Source organism: Mixophyes fleayi, chromosome 8, assembly GCF_038048845.1.
Source record: "Mixophyes fleayi isolate aMixFle1 chromosome 8, aMixFle1.hap1, whole genome shotgun sequence".
In the NCBI taxonomy this organism is placed as follows: Eukaryota; Metazoa; Chordata; class Amphibia; order Anura; family Limnodynastidae; genus Mixophyes; species Mixophyes fleayi.
Genome location: NC_134409.1, coordinates 106,224,310 through 106,242,520, shown reverse-complemented (window position 1 = coordinate 106,242,520; position 18,211 = coordinate 106,224,310). Strand labels below are relative to the sequence as shown.

The window sequence follows — 18,211 nt, the reverse complement described above, 5'->3', positions numbered from 1 at the left end:
ACACTAAGGGGCTAATTTTAAAATTGTGTGAAATTGACGCAAAAATTAATCTATAGGCTAAATCATGGACTTGCGAAAGCCCCAAGAGTCATTTCCAAAGCTGGAAAAATGTGGGCTTGGAGCACAAATGCAGTTATGTCACATGCATCTATTTTTGCTCCTGTTTACATGGGAAAGGACATGACATGATCGTGATTGCAGGAGGAGCTCAAGATTTCCTCTTTTGATGGAGAGAGGTAGGTCATCCCGTTCCCCCAGCAAAGTGACCTGATTTTTACATGTCCTTGGGGGTGCCAGCTTATACTTTCATTGGGACGTATTTTGCAACATCCAGCCACAATTTATGCAGGAATATGCTATTCTAGGCACAAATCTACCAATGTAACGCATGTAATGAATACAGTCCCAGTATCACCTTCCTGTCGTTGCGTTTATAAGACATGAATGATTCTCCAATGAACAGTATTTTAGGAGAAAAATGTAAAGTTGTAATTAATTAAGGGGAGGGTCCAACAGTGATAGAAGGCAGGACTGTCACGTGATTTTTTTTCTGTTTCTGGCATTCAAATTCTTATTTAGGGGTCTATTTATAAAGCCATAATCCATATGAAAACTATACAATGTGTAGTTTCATTACAAACTAATATTTTACCCATACTTGCCAACTCTCCCGGAATGTCCGGGAGACTCCCGCATTTTGTGAGAGTCTCCCGGACTCCCGGGCGAGTGTGGCAATCTCCCGAATTCTGCCCACTTCACTAGGAAGTGCCCCACTTCCTAGTGAAGTGGGCAGAATTAGATCCCAAACGCCGCGATTCCCGGTGAATCGCGGCGTTTGGCCCCGCCCCCGCTGTCAAATGACGCAATTTGCGTCATGACGTCACAGGGGGCGGGGCCGAAATGACGCGATTTCGGCCACCCCGCCCCTTCACGCCCCCCTCCACTGGCTGGCTCCCGGAAGGGAGCTGAAGAAAGTAGGTAAGTATGATTTTACCTGATTAAAAAAGGCAACGTGTAAGAATCCAACCAAAACTTTTTATCATCCTGTGTAAGAACTCCAATTGCTGCATCAGAAGGAATCAGGGCAGTAACATTTTGTGGAATTCTGACTTTTGAATCCTGTTTTTTAGGAAATATGAATTATAACATATGTAATATAATCAGATAACAATGTAGTGAGGTATTTATATGATTTGACGATCCTTGATAATGATGGCGGAAAACAAAACCATTTAAAATGCTTTATTCCCTGATTAAAACATTTTTAATCAATTAATGTTAAAATTGTTTTTAATATAAACATTTTTTTTTAATTTACTTACATTTTTCCCTTATTACTAGAACTGAAAACCAAAGCCTGGAGCTTAAAGTCTAAAACTAGTTTTGCCATTTCACTGCGCTTGCGTGAGTCTGTATGTCAGCTTATACATGCACATGTCTGAGTCTGTGTGTCAGCTCATACATGCACATGTCTGAATCTGTATGTCAGCTCAAACATGCGCACGTCTGAGTCTGTATGTCAACTCATACATGCACATGTCTAAGTCTGTATGTCAGCTCAAACATGCGCACGTCTGAGTCTGTATGTCAGCTCATACCAGTGGCGGATCCAGGGGGGGGCGCTCGCCCCCCCCTAGCAGGGGCTTGCTGCCGGCGGCTGCACACTGTGCAGGTCCGTTCGGCAGTGATAATATGCTGCCCGGCTGCTCTGATTGTGTTTTAAACACAATCAGAGCAGCGGGACAGCGCATTATCACTGCCGAACGGACCTACACATACTGTGCAGCCGCCGGCAGCCTTAGAAGCTAGAAAGGGGACGGGGCTTAAATCGCACCCCCCCCCCCTATATCGCCCGGGGTAGAAAAAAATTCTAGATCCGCCCCTGGCTCATACATGCACATGTCTGAGTCTATATGTCAGCTCATACATGCACATGTCTGCAAAGACTGGCCAAGGAAGCAGTAAGTTAACCCTTTCTGCTCCGGGCCAGTATTTCCGGAGTAGCTGAGAATTTCTCTATTTTTGTTTCAGAAGTTGCGGTGATAAATGATCAGCCGTGATTGGAGTTGCAATAATGAATAGAATCCTTACTGTTTATCAACAGAGCTGGCTTAATTATCTCAAGATACTCCATACTAAACAAATGCAACACATCATCATGCAAAAAAAATTTTACAAATCATAAGAAAAAAAGATCTGTTAAGGAACTTTTAAAGCAAGTAAGTAATGACTTTTACAAAAGCTATTTTTGTAATTAGCGTGTTTATTTTATAGACTGATTGGAATAAGGTTAGTCCCTGCTTGTGACTGTTGTTTCTTAACAACAGACAAAGAGCAGCTTGTACACACCAGCATCAATTGGTACTCTGTTCTGTTGCTTGTCAGATGAGCAATGTAGAGATGGATACTCACATTGATCTCTATTGAGTGACACTAGTCTAATGTCCCAGAGGTTGACAGAGAAGAGTTGGGGAAAATAGAGCAACTGTTAGACTGGATAAGCACTACAGAAAATTTCTCCCAGTGCGATATCGTTAATGATTTTTGAACGAATGACAGAAAAACAAAGTCCCGATCAGCATGCTGATTCATGTGTACACACTAAGCACAGTTTACAAGTTTTACCTTCAGATCTGTGTTCTTTATCTGTCATAACCATTGGCTGAAAAGATCATGACTCTGCACACACTATAGAGATCTATGGACACTGCCGATGGTTTGGAAAGATAATTGTTCATCGTTGGAGCGTACACACTAACCTGATATTGGGCCGAACAATTGTTTATCGTGTGATTGGCCCAATAATCAGCTGAAAACCTTGTAGTGTATACCCAGCCTTAGTTAGGTATACTCAGCAAGCAAGCAACGGATTTGGCTGTGGATAGGGCAGACAGGAGGGGTAGTTTTCTGTGGATGGCTGTGGATAGGGCAGACAAGAGGGGTAGTTTTCTGTGTACTTGGTATGAGGAAACTTCATATTGAAATTCAAATGGTATACTGCAACCCCTGGAAGTTAGCCTTAATTCACAACACCAGCCTATATAGGTGGCAAAAATACCTTTAACCACTGATTGAAAATGGACACATCAGGGATCCTCAACAGTTCCTAGAAAAATGAAAAACGAAAAAAGATGTAAATATATATTATTGATGAATTGTACATAGACAGTGATATTAGGTTTGTCACTGTATTTACATGAAGAACACCAGAAAACCATAAATCAGGACAATTGGGAGGTATGTTTTATGTGTAGCCAAATGTATGTCAAGATCTGTGAATATGTCTAAAATTGCAAATAAAGTGTTAGCCAGGCTCATATATGAGTGTTCATGCTCATTTTAAGTCTTGGCCCTTTGAAATGTTTGTATAATGTATGGAACAGTGCAAATATTCATTAATCTAAATAGTGACAATTGCCTAACATGATGTTACAGAAGACATGATAGATAATTTGCAGTTTCCATGGCCAGTGAGCAAAAAGGTTATATATTAAAATTTTGAAATCATTGGTAATTTTTATAAATCTTCAATTTTTCTTTTCCTCTATATTTCTATATTTTATTGCAGAGCCTGTTTTCCCACAATTACCATTTTGTTTCTTTTAACATAGTAGGGCGTATTTACTAAATTGTATGTAGAGGCAAAATATAGACTGAACCACAGCAACCAATCTGCAAACAGCAATTACCACTCTAGCAAAAATAAGTCAATGATTGGCTGCTATAGTTCAGTCTGAATGGCTGCTATAGTTTAATGCAAATTTTGCACCTAAATGTGCCCTAGTGTTTTATTGTAAATCAGCAGTTGAAACGAATACCTTATACTAACCATTAACATATCTCCATAGCAAGTGAAGCCGTTCCCCATAAAACCTTCAAGGCAGGTACATGTCCTCTCTCCTCCTGACATTGGCTTGCAGGTAGCCTACGGCAAGCGAAGGGTTACCCAAATTATTGAATGTTTTGTTCTTTTTTAACCTAGGATTAGTTTTTATTGCAACTGCATATCAGATCCTTTAAAGTTGATGTTACTGACCATTTCGTGACAGTCACCATTGTTTTCTAAACATCTGTTAACTGGGTCGCAAATGTACCCATCACCAGCATATCCTTTCTTACAAGTGCACTCATTCTGTTTAAGAAAGAAAAAAAGGAAGGAAAAATAAATGCTATAATTTCTGTGAACAATCTTTCAGATGCTCTTAAATGTAAATAAAGGGACCAGAAGTTGTTTGGTACTTGCAAAGAGATTTTAAATGATGTAAATAGCTTTAAATAGCTGATGTTGATAAATATATATTGATTAAAATTACATATACAAACATAACATAGGCAGCACAGTGGCCTAGTGGTTAGCACTTCTGCCTCACAGCACAGGGGTCATGAGTTTGATTCCCGACCATGGCCTTATCTGTGTGGAGTTTGTATGTTCTCCCTGTGTTTGCATGGGTTTCCTCCAGGTGCTCCGGTTTCCTCCCACACTCCAAAAACATACTGGTAGGTTAATTGGCTGCTATCAAAAAAAAAATTGACCCTAATCTCTATCTGTCTCCCTCTCTGTCTGTGTGTGAGTGTGTGTCTATATTAGGGAATTTAGACTGTAAGCTCCAATGGGGCAGGGACTGATGTGAATGAGTTCTCTGTACAGTGCTGCGGAATTAGTGGCGCTATATAAATAAATGATGATGATGATGATAAAATCACTAGTAAATGTTAGCATTGTGTCTGTACATAGACATTTGTGTCCTCCACGAAAACACAAACTTTTTCTCCAGCTCCTTGGAAACCTCCAGCGCATCATGCTGGGCACAGTAACGGGCATCTAACTGGACACATAACATTCTCTTTGACCAACTATTACTTGGAATGTTACATCTTGTTGGGCTTGTACTTGGCATGTTACTTCATGTTTGGCTTATTATTTGGCACGTTACATCATCACTATCTCACAGTAATCAGAATGATTAGGAAAATATTATGTAATATAAAGTGGTTGTGAGCTATCATAAAGTCAGAAGTTGCTTTAAATAACATTGTTCCAGCAAATCACTGAGCGTAAGCAAACAAAAGGGTCATTTATTTTGACCTATGCTTCAGAGTCCTGCTGTATGTCACCTGATTTTGATTGTTTTTACAGAGATGCCGATGTCACAGGATGGCAATCAACCATGATGTGTATTGCCTAGTCCAGAGATCCTAAAAGATTGGCTGAACTTCCTTTGGCTAGAAAGAATCAGATCTGGGGTCACTTCAAGTTCAGTATATATTCCTTCTTGGAAAAATAATGAATCCAAGCAATACTTTCCATAATATGTGTTAAAGAAGACCCCTGCATAAACTTAAACCACTGGAAATAGCCAGATAAAGTGACATATACTGGTCCCATGAGAAACATATACAGAAAATTAATTTCCCCAAAAAATACATAAAAGCTAATCATGTTTCATATGCATATGTGAGGATCATCATACCATGTTTAGTGGTATTAATGCCTCTGATGGTATTAATGCTATGATCCAGCAGAGAGTTATGATATATTTGGGAAACCCATCACTAAAACAGTTCTTAGACAAAAGGCAATAAATCAGTTACAAAACAGATTAGTATAACAGCACATTTCTTGTCATGATATCACAGTGAAGGGGGATTGGGGAAGGAAAGGACTGGATTTAAAGTGAGAAAATTATCTTAGAAATTGTGAGTTTTGGTTTGGTTTTTTAGTCTTCTACTGCTAAGTTGTCCATAACTTCTAACCTTCCCTAGGTATCAGATTACACAAGAGTATGTGAGTGTGCTACTATCATTTCTGTATTTGTTATCATCATTTTTATTCAATAAGCATTCTGACTTTTTGTTATATTAAATATATATTAAATAACATTTTGCCTTTGTGTTCTTAAAGAATTCATTTGTCAATAGGCTTGGTTTTTATAACACTATATTTGTGCATGGAATTGTTTGGTTTACAGCAACTCTAATTTTGGTGGGGATTCCATTTTGGGATCAGTAAGAGAGTAGCTCAAGACCTCCTATGAGTATCAGCTCTCAGTGGTGGCAGGACTGGTTAAAAGTCAGTATAAATCATTTTTGTAATCTGTTTATAAATTATAATTAATGTATATCTGTACACAATACTCCTGATTATATCTCACCAGTAACCTATAACATGGCAATATAGCCAAATTTTTCTGCTACTAATTCTGTACCACTGCAGCCTAATATTCTACTGCTTTTCCCACTTTCAACTTCACAGTGATCAGATTGATCTGCCTGTGCAGCTTGGAAATGCATGGAAAGTAAGATAAAGTGATCCAGGAGAACAGTTTGGAGATGTTGAATGTAAAATTGTAACATATGATGAGATAACCTGCAGAACACAGATATGTATTATTTAATATATTTGTATAGAATATACAGTAGTTACTATAAGCATACAATTTACCTTCCCAGGCTGGATAAAGATGCAGTTGGCATTAACATCGCAGCCTCCTCTATTTTCCAGGGCACAGTTGTCAATGGGTAAACATTCTATCCCATCACCATTCCAGCCAGGGTTACATTGGCATGACACTGCCCCTGTTGGTATAATGGTGCAAATAGCCTGAAAGAAAAAAAAATATTGAGATTAATCACTGCTTATATGCTGGACTGTGCCAAGCGGAAATATGGTCTGCATTATCAACCTGAGGTCCACAGAACAGATGCTCAAATTATTAATACCAGTTAAAAAGTCATTCAAATTTGGTCATTTTGATGGCTTCAAACTAGTTTGCATGTGATTGTATTTTTGGGTTGGTCTGATTTGGTTTCTATTGTTCTTTCTTTTTAAATGACTTGTCTTGAATTTGTAACTTTATATTATAACAATCAGTACTTACATTCTCTGAACACCCCCCTCGGTCTGGCTTTTTGCATTCATCTACAGGTTGACAGAAAGTCCCATCCCCTTCATATCCATTTGCACACAGACAGCTGAAAGACATGTCCAAGGCATACAATATAGGTGCTGTGAACCATTAAGATCCTATCTTTACTATTAAATTGTATATACTTATGCATGTCACAAATGCCACCAATTGACATCCATCAATAAAACAACAGTAGAGATCAATAAACATTTACCATTTTATGGATATTACTATATTGCATAAATAATTATCAAACAAATGATTAGATGCTATAGGGATGGCCTATTTATTACCTTCCCGCTACACTTCTTTTTTCTTCTAGATATTGTTACTACTCTCATTTCTGGTATAACAGGTTGGCAACCCATTATGCTTCTATATGGCCAAGTTTCCATGTGCCTTAGACAATTGACTCTCAATTCCCCAGCTCTGTGCCTGACTCCATCAGAGATGTTTGTCCAGGAAGAAGAGGGGGATGTCACAGTCCAGTGCCACACTCCTAGCCTATCAGTGTGGAAGGAAGGGTCATGCACAGCACACACTCAATAAATTTAAATAATTAAAAGCTACCCCATTGGCCAGAAGGATGTTTCATTTAAATCCTCGTTGGGGGCATGCGCTTAGCACTTGAGTGTCACAGTAAAATAAAAACATTAAGTGAGTGACATGACTTAAATTATTCAGTGTTTTAGGTGCCCACAGAATTTTGGCACTCTAGGCAGCAACCTAGTTTACATAGTGGTGGGGCATGCATATATACAGGAGGTAGGTAGCCCCTCTAAAACTAGGACCCAGGCCAAAAGCCATATCTACCTGCCTTGAAACTGGAAAAGATTGTAATAAAACATATTTGCAGTTGCTCTGTTTGCACAGGTTAAGGGCTAGATTTACTAAGCTGCGGGTTTGAAAAAGTGGGGATGTTGCCTATAGCAACCAATCAGATTCTAGCTATCATTTTGTAGAAGGTACTAAATAAATGAAAGCTAGAATCTGATTGGTTGCTATAGGCAACATCCCCACTTTTTCAAACCCGCAGCTTAGTAAATCTAGCCCTAAGTGTTTGTTGTAAAGAACATTCCCTTTAAAATTGACATATAAATCCAGACATTACCTTGTGATGTTATCCGTAGATACACAGACCGCATTTAGATGACAATATTGTGTCATGTTTAATGACCCACACGGCTCTGACCGTTTGTCACAAAATTCTCCAACGTAGCCTTCTTTGCAGCGTCCCCCCTGACAAACACCACGGCTCCCACTGCGGTTATCGCAAGTCCCATGCACACATCTGCAATCTAGTAAAATTCACAACAAAGATAGATATAAACTCATTAGATGCTATTATGATCCATAAATTAAGTTAAGATAAAATTAAAACATTTTGTGCAATTAGCACAATATCTTGTACTGGAGTCCCAAGAAGGTCCCATTTCCACCTGTGGCCAAATGTTGCTGCAGATTCTGAAATTGTAATAGATTGAAATAGGATTTTGCATCACTGATCCAGAAAGTTTTATGTACCATGTTTCAAACCGCAAACCTTTATGCAGGTGGAATATTTGACCTCAGAAGTGAAACAATTTGTTAATTGACTCCACCTATATATGAAATTAGCAGATCACCTGTTGTCCTTTGTAAGTATATGTACACTCTGTGAAGTGCTACAGCATGGTAAATACTTTGGAAAAACAAGATTCAAAATGAAGACAAAAGAACATTCCAAACAAGTCAGAGATTTGATTATAGAGAGACATAAATCTGGGGACACCACAAGACCATTGCTTAGTGTAGCCCAACAGAACTGGAAGGCCTATGAAACTACAGTCACAGTGCCTAAATTAGGCTAATTCCTAAACCTAGTTTACTGTGAGGCTAATTGTGGCATTTAATGAGCTAGAGAAGTCAGTGTTAAACCAGGTACATTATTTTCAATTACAGGCAATCTCCAAGGCATTCCATGAAGAAGGCCTTTATTGGGGGAGTTACATGAAGGAAGCCCTGGCAGGAAAAAATTGTTATCCTTGCCCACAAGGAATTTGCAAAACACTCTGTAGAAGATGTTGCAGAGATATGGTATACAGTCTACTGGTCTAACCAGTGGCGGATCCAGGGGGGGCGATCGGGGCCCCCCTAGCAGACACTTTCTGCCGACTGCTGTCCGTCCAGCCGTGACAGGCAGGGACAGTGTGCTGCCCGGCTGCTCTGACTGTGTTTAAAACACAATCAGAGCAGCCGGGCAGCACACTATCCCTGCCTGTCACGGCTGGACGGACCTGCACATAGTGTGCAGCCGTCGGCAGCCTAAGATGCTAGAAAAGGGCGGGGCCTAAATCCCCCCCCCCCCCCCCCCCCCTAAATCGCCCCGGGTACAGCATTTTTCTAGATCCGCCCCTGGGTCTAACAAGACTAACATGGATCTTAAAGTATGGAAGTGGTGGCATGATGTTATGAGGATGCTTTTCAGCGATAGGAATTCTTGCCAGGATTAATGAGAAGATAAATGGTGAATGTTACAGACAAACCCTGGACAAAAATCTGCTACCTTCTCCCACAAAGCTGAAGCGCAGGGGAGGATTATTTGTCTTTTAACAGGTCAGCTATTCAAATTGCAAGAGAAACATTGGAGTGGCTTACGGTAAAGAAAATAGATGCCTTTCAGTTACCAACCAAAAACACGTTGCAAAAACTCAAAGTTGTTCTCCATCACTGCTCACCAACTTACCTGGACCAACTTAGATGTAATTTTGAAAGGAAGAATGAGCAAATATTGCTCTCAGAGTTGAATGTTAGCACAGACTTATCCAAAAAGACTACTGGTTGCAATAACTGCCAGATCAACTAAGTATTGACCAAGGGGTATAAATAAATATTAAAGTATATATCACATTTTACATTTGTATTACCTTATTGTTTATTATTATAATTTTATTTTTTGATGTGTGAAGATAAATGTGACTCAAAAATAAAATTTCCATTTAAAAATAAAAATCTCACAGCCTAAATTTTTTAAGTGTTGCAATGGGTTGGAGACTGGATACTTTTTCATGGCTGTTAATAAACATATTATACAATAGTAAATAGTAAAGTGACACATTTATTGCCCAATGTAAAATTATTAACTTGTGTTGTAATGTGTTTGTATGTATTAGTACACATATAAAAGTGTATTTAAACATACACACACATCATTGGCAGCCACATTGTATACAACCCCAGTCACATTCCCCAAGCTAGTTGGAACAGACCAATTGCAGCCACATTGTACAGGCTACTTTGTACAGACCCCATTGTAACCAAACTGTGCAAAACTCATTGCCAGCCACATTGTAGAGGCACACTGCCAGCTACCTTTTACAAATTCAATTGTGGTTATATAATATAGATCTTATTGCCAAAAATATTGAAAGACCCCAACTGACACCACTGTCAACCATATTATAAGATGTCATTGCTAGCTACACTGCACATATCCCATTACTAACTTTATTGCGCAGATCCCAAAGTCAGTGGCATTGCACAGATCCCAAAGTCAGTCACTTTGAGCAGATCCCAATGTCAGTGGCATTGCGCAGATCCCAACGTCAGTGGCATTGCGCAGATCCCAACGTCAGTGGCATTGCGCAGATCCCAACGTCAGTGGCATTGCGCAGATCCCAACGTCAGTGGCATTGCGCAGATCCCAACGTCAGTGGCATTGCACAGATCTGAATGTCAGTGGCATTGCGCAGGTCCCAATGTCAGTGGCATTGCTCAGATTCCAACGTCAGTGGCATTGCGCAGATCCCAACGTCAGTGGCATTGCGCAGATCCCAACATCAGTGGCATTGCGCAGATCCCAACATCAGTGGCATTGCGCAGATTCCAACGTCAGTGGCATTGCGCAGATCCCAACGTCAGTGGCATTGCACAGATCTGAATGTCAGTGGCATTGCGCAGGTCCCAATGTCAGTGGCATTGCGCAGATTCCAAAGTCAGTCACTTTGCTCAGATCCCAACGTCAGTGGCATTGCGCAGATCCCAACGTCAGTGGCATTGCGCAGATCCCAACGTCAGTGGCATTGCGCAGATCCCAACGTCAGTGGCATTGCGCAGATCCCAACGTCAGTGGCATTGCGCAGATCCCAACGTCAGTGGCATTGCGCAGATCCCAACGTCAGTGGCATTGCGCAGATCCCAACGTCAGTGGCATTGCGCAGATCCCAACGTCAGTGGCATTGCGCAGATGCCAACGTCAGTGGCATTGCGCAGATGCCAACGTCAGTGGCATTGCGCAGGACCCAATGTCAGTGGCATTGCGCAGGACCCAATGTCAGTGGCATTGCGCAGGACCCAATGTCTGTCACATTGCGCAGATCCCAATGTCAGTGGCATTGCACAGATCTCATTACCAGCTCTCCTGCACAGTCAACTAGCATATACCCCATTGCCAACAAAATTCTACAGACTCCATTGCAAAGCCTAAACTGTCAGCACAAATTCCAACTCACACCAATGCCAACCACATTAAACAGATACCATTGCCAGTCACACTGTACACATTCCATTTCTAGCCAGATTGGGCATATGCCAATATCAGCCACATTTCTCAATCTCTGTTGTACAAATTTCATTGCCAGCCACAGTGCCCAGACAATTAGCATAGTGACATTGTATAAAGTAATTTGCACAAACTCAATTGCTAATAACATTGCATATATCCAGCTGCACGGATCCCACTATCTGCCAATTGCACAGATCCCACTGTCAACCACACCCCACTGCATAGTTTCCATTATCAGCCATATTACTCAAACCCCATAGCATAGTACTCACTACTGTCAGTAACACTGAACAAATGTCATTGGCAGTCATATTGCACAAAGCTCATTGATGGACACAATGTACAGCCCCATTTCCATCCACACTGCACAAATTCATTTCAAGCCATATGTATCTGAACGGTTCTGGCTGGATGACAACAAGTGTAGAGACTTAGTGGGATTTTCACAGGGGAGTGGTGCTTGACCGGAAACCTTTTCAAGTGGTAGGACTTAATGGTGAACAGTCCCCCCCCCCCCCCCTTCCCCAGGAGGACTAAAAACTGCCAAGTGTGAGGTGTGCCCTAAAGTTTAAATGTGAGATGAAAGTCACAGAAAGTTGGTGTCGGAAAGTAGCAAAGTATGAAAGGGATCAGAGTAAAGTGTCTTTAAGTGTATTAAAATTCACATTACTCTGTCGGACCCCAGACACCTTCTGCCTAAATTGTTTGCAAGTTTGATTTCCTATCTAGGCAAGTCCTCAAATTTGCTTTATTTTATCTGATTTGCCAAATTTGGAAATTATTCCAAAACCTCACTCTTCACCCACTCACCATCTTCACATTCTTCGCCATGTTTATCGGGATTGGAGCAGATGTGACAAGCAATTCCTTTATATTTTTGGAAACATACACACTTCCCATTGCCGTGGATGCCGTCATTGCACTGTACGGTACAGAAGATAAAGCCTTAGTTAGCAGAATATATGTGATGTGCAACAACAATTGCAATAGAGAGATTAACCAACTATTGTTCATTGGTTCATATAAGTATTACTATTCCTATTTTGTAACAGTAAACGTTGAAGAATGTCATGTAAATCCTTCTCTGCCTCTAAAGTACTAGAAGCAAGAGGGTATCATAGCATGAGCCTGGATGATCATGAGATCTGATGCTCAGCTGGTGGTGAGTATCACCTGCGTGGCAGGAGTTGCAAGTGTTCTTAAAACTCAGATTGAACAATATTTGACAGCTGCTTAGGATATAAAGGAATAATGGTTTTAGTAATTAAACTGGCATAAAAAACAGTAACTGTACACTTACAGTTCCCCGTCCATAGCATGGATTAGAGTATCCTCCAGGACAAGGCTTACAATTAGAGCCATAGAACCCACTGCAGCAACCAGCCACCTAAAACAATTAGCACATTTCAGTCAACACCTTATTCATTCTCTTGTTTGTTTGGTATAAATGGCATTACTACAGCTTTCTACATCCCATGTAAACCTATCATGGCACAAGCATAGGACTGTGCGGCATAGGGCAGCAGAGGCATCAGGTTGGTTATGCAATGTAGACAATGGAAATGTCAGCAGTTTATCCCGTCGACATGAAAATGTCGACAAGCTAGATGCTGAAACTACCATTCTGATGACAGCTTCAAAATGTGCACAGTGCAATTGTCAACATTCACAATGTCGATAGTCACACTACCGACATTAAAAGAGCAATGCCGGCGGCAACCTCTGGACCCGCCGGCACATAACAGTTATAAAAATAAAAAAAATAAGTAATAAAGTTTAAAACTAACTCTCTCTCTCTCCCAAAACACATCCAAACCTGTTCTGATTGCGGGTCCGGAGGTTGTACAGCTGGCGGACTCGCCGACATTGCTCTTTTAATGTCGGCATTGTGACTGTCGACAATAACACTGTGCACAAAATGGAAGTGTCGGCATTTAGCCTGCTGATATCTTCATGTCGATAGTATAACTGCCGACATTTCCATTGTCAGAAATGTGACCGCATCCCAAGGCATCACCCTTACTTGTTGACTCTGCAGTCTTCTGTTCAGAAATCCAGAGCCAGGCAGGGTGTTTACTTATTCACAATTACCTTGGGAAGCGCAATTCTGGCCATATTTGCACCCCAGTGCACAACTAATAACTTTCCTTCTTTAAATATAATCACACCACCTATTGCTTTAGTTTGTGTCCCTTAATGATCTTAATTTTTTCTGAAAGTTGATTGCCTTTGTCACTGACTTTTGCAGTAGTTTGTTGGAATCAGAACTGCTTTGCAAATGCTATGGAGGAGTCCTGTTTAGATTAGACTCTATTACCCTGCGCTATACCTGCGTTATAACTATAGAGTTGGGCAAAATTACAGCAAAATAACCATTTTGGGTATTTGTGATTTATAAATACATGCAAAAAATTAAGAGCTACTCATTAAACATTTACATGCATAAGGGAGTGCTTCATAAATGTTTGCAGATATTAGGGGTAACTGGAATAAATAACAAAAGAAAGAAAGATATTAAGGGGGATTGGTCCTCCTAACAAAATAACTGGAGAACTGAACGCATGTATTGATTTCTTCACAGAAGAGATACAGACATAAGTAGTCAGGTCACATAAATATAAATAAAAGTAAAAAAAACAAGTTATTTCAAGATAGAAACTTGAGATTAAACACTATTGTAAAGAGTAGATATAAAATCATATAGCATTTCATTTAGCTCTCTTGAATTATATGTGCAAGTGTTAAGTTATTTTACATCACAGCACCAGTCTGTATTTGTTCCAGGTGCTTTCGTATGCAAATAACCCCATCATTTTATATTTCTATATCTCCTAATTATTTTGGCACTTACAACAACAGAGCGGCTGCAGTTCCTGGCACAGCCCTTTGTAGTACGGAGATCTCCAAAGCTGCATTCACGGTCAACTATTCCCTGGGAATTAAAGATTAGCAAAACCATTACATTCTGTGAATTTCATATAGGCAACTAAATACATACACATCCCCTACCAGCTTTCATTTTCAAGTGGACTTGCCATCTCCACATAAAACGACGCTTCCAGAAAAAGCCATCATAGAAGTATTGTTCTTTTTTCCTGAAGTAACACATTAAAACATGGGTCTCTATCCCTTCTAGAATAACTCTCTATGGGGACGAATATGTGCTTTACATTTTAAGGTGGGTGTGAGCATCGAGTAGCCGCTCAGCACTTTTTCTTCCACTTTTACTAGTCTGTTCACCCCACAGACACCCATCAGAACATCATTGGCAGAACTTGCAGATGGCAATGTTCTCAGCAGTAGAAACTGGGTCCAGATATCATGTTATAAGTGATACACTGCCACCTCCGAAGATGGCAAACTTTACTCTTTTAATGCTTTTTTATGTTCCTTCTCCTGGTGAAAGCATGGGAAGCCTATTTAAGAACTGCCATCTCCATCTCAGGATGGCGATTGCAGGGATAACCCATATATATATATATATTTTTTTATTTATTTAGCATTATAAAGCATTTTTTTTATTTTATTTTTTAAATTACAACATAATTTTATCATTTTCCTTCTGTTTTCTTAAACATTTTATTTTTTATGAAAGTGGAACTAAAAGCCTAAGTCAGGTTTCCACTGCACATGTGTGAACCGGCAAAATGGTTTTGCAATGAACCCAACTTTGCTATTCCACGGATGCTAACAAATCAATTCATATTCTAATGTCATTGGTCTAGTTTCATTGGTAAACCCAAGACCCACATATGGGTTTGAAAGGGTTAATCAGTACCTGGTCTGTCTAAAATGTATTAAAACCTAAACCTACATAGGGAGCTTTATAGAGAAATTTTAAAATAAAAATGCCTCTTACTACCACGAAAACTAGCTGTTAGATTATCTACCTCTAGTTATATACAAAATGTGAGATGTATGTCTAATTAGTTGTGCCCTGTGGATGTGCTGTTATGTGAATTAATTATGTAACCTAGAATGTTAATTCATGCAATCTGCAAACCTAATAGGGCTCATTAAGATTTATAAGCATTTGTGAAGCATTTGCTACATGTGTACGTCAGGCGTACAGCTGTATATACTTACGCAAATCCTTAGTATAGGAATAGCTTTGAGATATGGCTTGACAGTCTTATTGGCAAAAGTGAAATTTACATTTCAAACATAATATGTAATTAAATGCAAATACAAATTAAATTAAAAATAAGCACCCCCCTTCAAGTGGGAATCTTCTTTCCTACATTACTCTAAATGGAAATGACAAGTAATGTGAATAGATGGGAGAAACTTCATATAATATAGCAGCGACATTAATAATTTAAGTGCTATGAACTGGAAGGATCAATAGCCAATCAGAAGTAGATAAATAGTGTTGCTGATAGTCATCACTATTATCACATGTCATTGCACCAGCTCTCCAGAACCCACAAGAGATAGGCATCCTAAAAAGTGTCCACATTTAATTGTGTTGTAATTACATGGACACAACCTTACTATACCCAACCTATACTTCCCTGCCACCGCCATACCTCTCCAGGCATAAGGGGATGCAAGTTAACAATACGCAAAAACTGTAAACGGACGTGTGTAAGCATTTTTGGTACATTTGCGCAGTTAGGAAATGTGCATCTTATGCAAAAAAAGTTGATGTACCCATATTATAGAAAATACCTTTAAGCTTTATTTTAGGTGGCACATGTTACCCACTAGGATCCACCTCCTCTCTCCTACCTACTCTAATTTGTGCTGGTTGCATTGCACAAAAGCTGGATTCTTCTTACATGCTTGGTGGTGTTTTTGCAAAATAGTAAATCTCTGGACCAAGATCATTCGCGCCTAATTGTCGTCCCTAACTCCTGGAATACATCTTAATTACTAGACCCTTACTAGACCCTGTAACCACTAAATGCTTAAACAAGCTAAACCACCACATCCGCACAGCTGCACATGCTACATATTGGCAGAGCCGTAACTTAGAATTCTAGTGCCTGGGGCGAGAAAGACAAATGCTGCCCCCCTAGCCCTCAATTTTAACCAAAGTAACCTAAAATGTTCCTAAATTGCGCCCCCCTTCAGCGTTGCGCCCTGGGCGGTCGCCCCTGTCGCATAGCCCTAGTTACGGCCCTGCATATTGGCAATGTGGAAGAACCCTAACCTTCCTGTTCTAGCCTTGATGAATAATTTAATATGGCATATCTACCACATGGAATAATGTGCATTATCCGTAACTCAGCCATGGGCAGATTATTTTGGAGCCACGCATGAAACGTAAACTCTTTATAGTATTTTCTTTGGTATAGGCTTTTTATCTTCCGCAGTGCCTTCTTTTTGGTCTTCAGCCTGCACACTCTTTTCTGTTAGATCTAGGACTGGGTAGACCCCTCCTGTCTTCTCTACCCTCCCTTATAATGGAAACTGCTCTCCTCCCATATCTTTCAACTCCACAAACTACGCTACAACTTACCATTAAATTGCTATGTTTCCATGATGTTTCTGGCTTACAGCTGTCAGTATGTTGTCAGCTCAAATATATATACATTTTTGCTGTGACTTACTGTTTGTAAATGCTTGAACCAAAACTTTAATAGAGTGTCTTTAAATAATTGATGTACATCCAACTTTAAATGAAGACCTAATGTACAGTGTACCAAGCCATTTTATAATATATAAACACCATGTACCCATGCATCAACCTGTATTGTTGTTTAATAATTTTTAAATGTGAAAATCAATACAAAAATCTTACACAACTGTTGCAAACAAAACCTGCCAACAGATAGTTTAGTTCATGAACTGACACTTTTAGGAAGCTTTCATTTATTCTCTGACTTATCCCAAACTGCAATTAAAGCCTAATTTAATCAGAGTTACTGTAAACCCCCAAAAAATCATGCATTAATGTAGCATTATCAAAAAAACTGTCCCCTTTTATCTAATGGTTCTATTAATTGATCCCAAAAATATACCGTACTGCCTCCTGGTACATAGCAGAGATATGCCATTAACTCCTATCGTTTTCTGCACAAATACATATGAAACATGATTTGGTTGTATTAATTCCTAGGAGGGATACATCATCCCTATACGTTCTTTATGGGAAATGTATATATAATTGACATACATTATATTGTCACTTTAACATTACACAAATGTATGCAGGGTTCTTTACAAACATTTTTTATGAGAATTATTCATTTGATTAGTTTATGTTTATATAATCAATATGTACTGCACATTGATTGACCCAATGCCTTGAAACGAAAAAGTTTTTTCTGCTAAATTTTCTCCTGTGCTAGAGGTTATAACTCAAGCTTAAAATTGTTCTCTATCTGATAACAGAGGCTGAAACATGACAAGAGACAATAAACAGACATTTTGTACTTAAACACAGTAACAGTAACCATAGTGGGCTATTCTGCTACAGGACAAGTGGCAAGAAAAGGACATTTTAGGAAACATTGATATTCTATTTACGCAATTATCCTGATCAATCTATAATCATGACATCAAACAATAAATAAGATAATAATAATATTATTATTATATAAATATTACTATTAGTTACATAGTGCTGTCAAAATTAGTTACATTTACATTTCTAAAAAACAAAGATGTTTCATTTTACCGAATCAGTAGTATTGTCCGGACAAGGTGGAATGGAATCACAGCTGGAACATGGACCCTGTATAAAATAATTAACATTGTACATTAAATGTTAACTAAAGTAATGTGTATAGGCATACATATATATTTTAAGTAG

The 18,211-nt window shown here is 39.3% G+C and overlaps 1 protein-coding gene across 2 annotated transcripts in view; it reads right to left on the bottom strand.

Moving 5' to 3' along the window:
• STAB1 (stabilin 1) overlaps positions 1-18,211 on the bottom strand; it is a 179,409-nt gene that overhangs the window by 103,595 nt on the left and 57,603 nt on the right. For both annotated transcript variants that reach the window (XM_075183082.1, XM_075183083.1), the window contains 11 exons: positions 18,077-18,133; positions 14,303-14,383; positions 12,752-12,838; positions 12,262-12,373; positions 8,020-8,206; positions 6,879-6,972; positions 6,443-6,601; positions 4,037-4,132; positions 3,830-3,925; positions 3,059-3,106; positions 995-1,119 (listed from right to left, as the gene is read on the bottom strand). In XM_075183082.1, the coding sequence (XP_075039183.1) occupies positions 995-1,119; positions 3,059-3,106; positions 3,830-3,925; positions 4,037-4,132; positions 6,443-6,601; positions 6,879-6,972; positions 8,020-8,206; positions 12,262-12,373; positions 12,752-12,838; positions 14,303-14,383; positions 18,077-18,133 (1,142 nt within the window). The remainder of the gene's footprint in view (positions 1-994; positions 1,120-3,058; positions 3,107-3,829; positions 3,926-4,036; positions 4,133-6,442; positions 6,602-6,878; positions 6,973-8,019; positions 8,207-12,261; positions 12,374-12,751; positions 12,839-14,302; positions 14,384-18,076; positions 18,134-18,211) is intronic.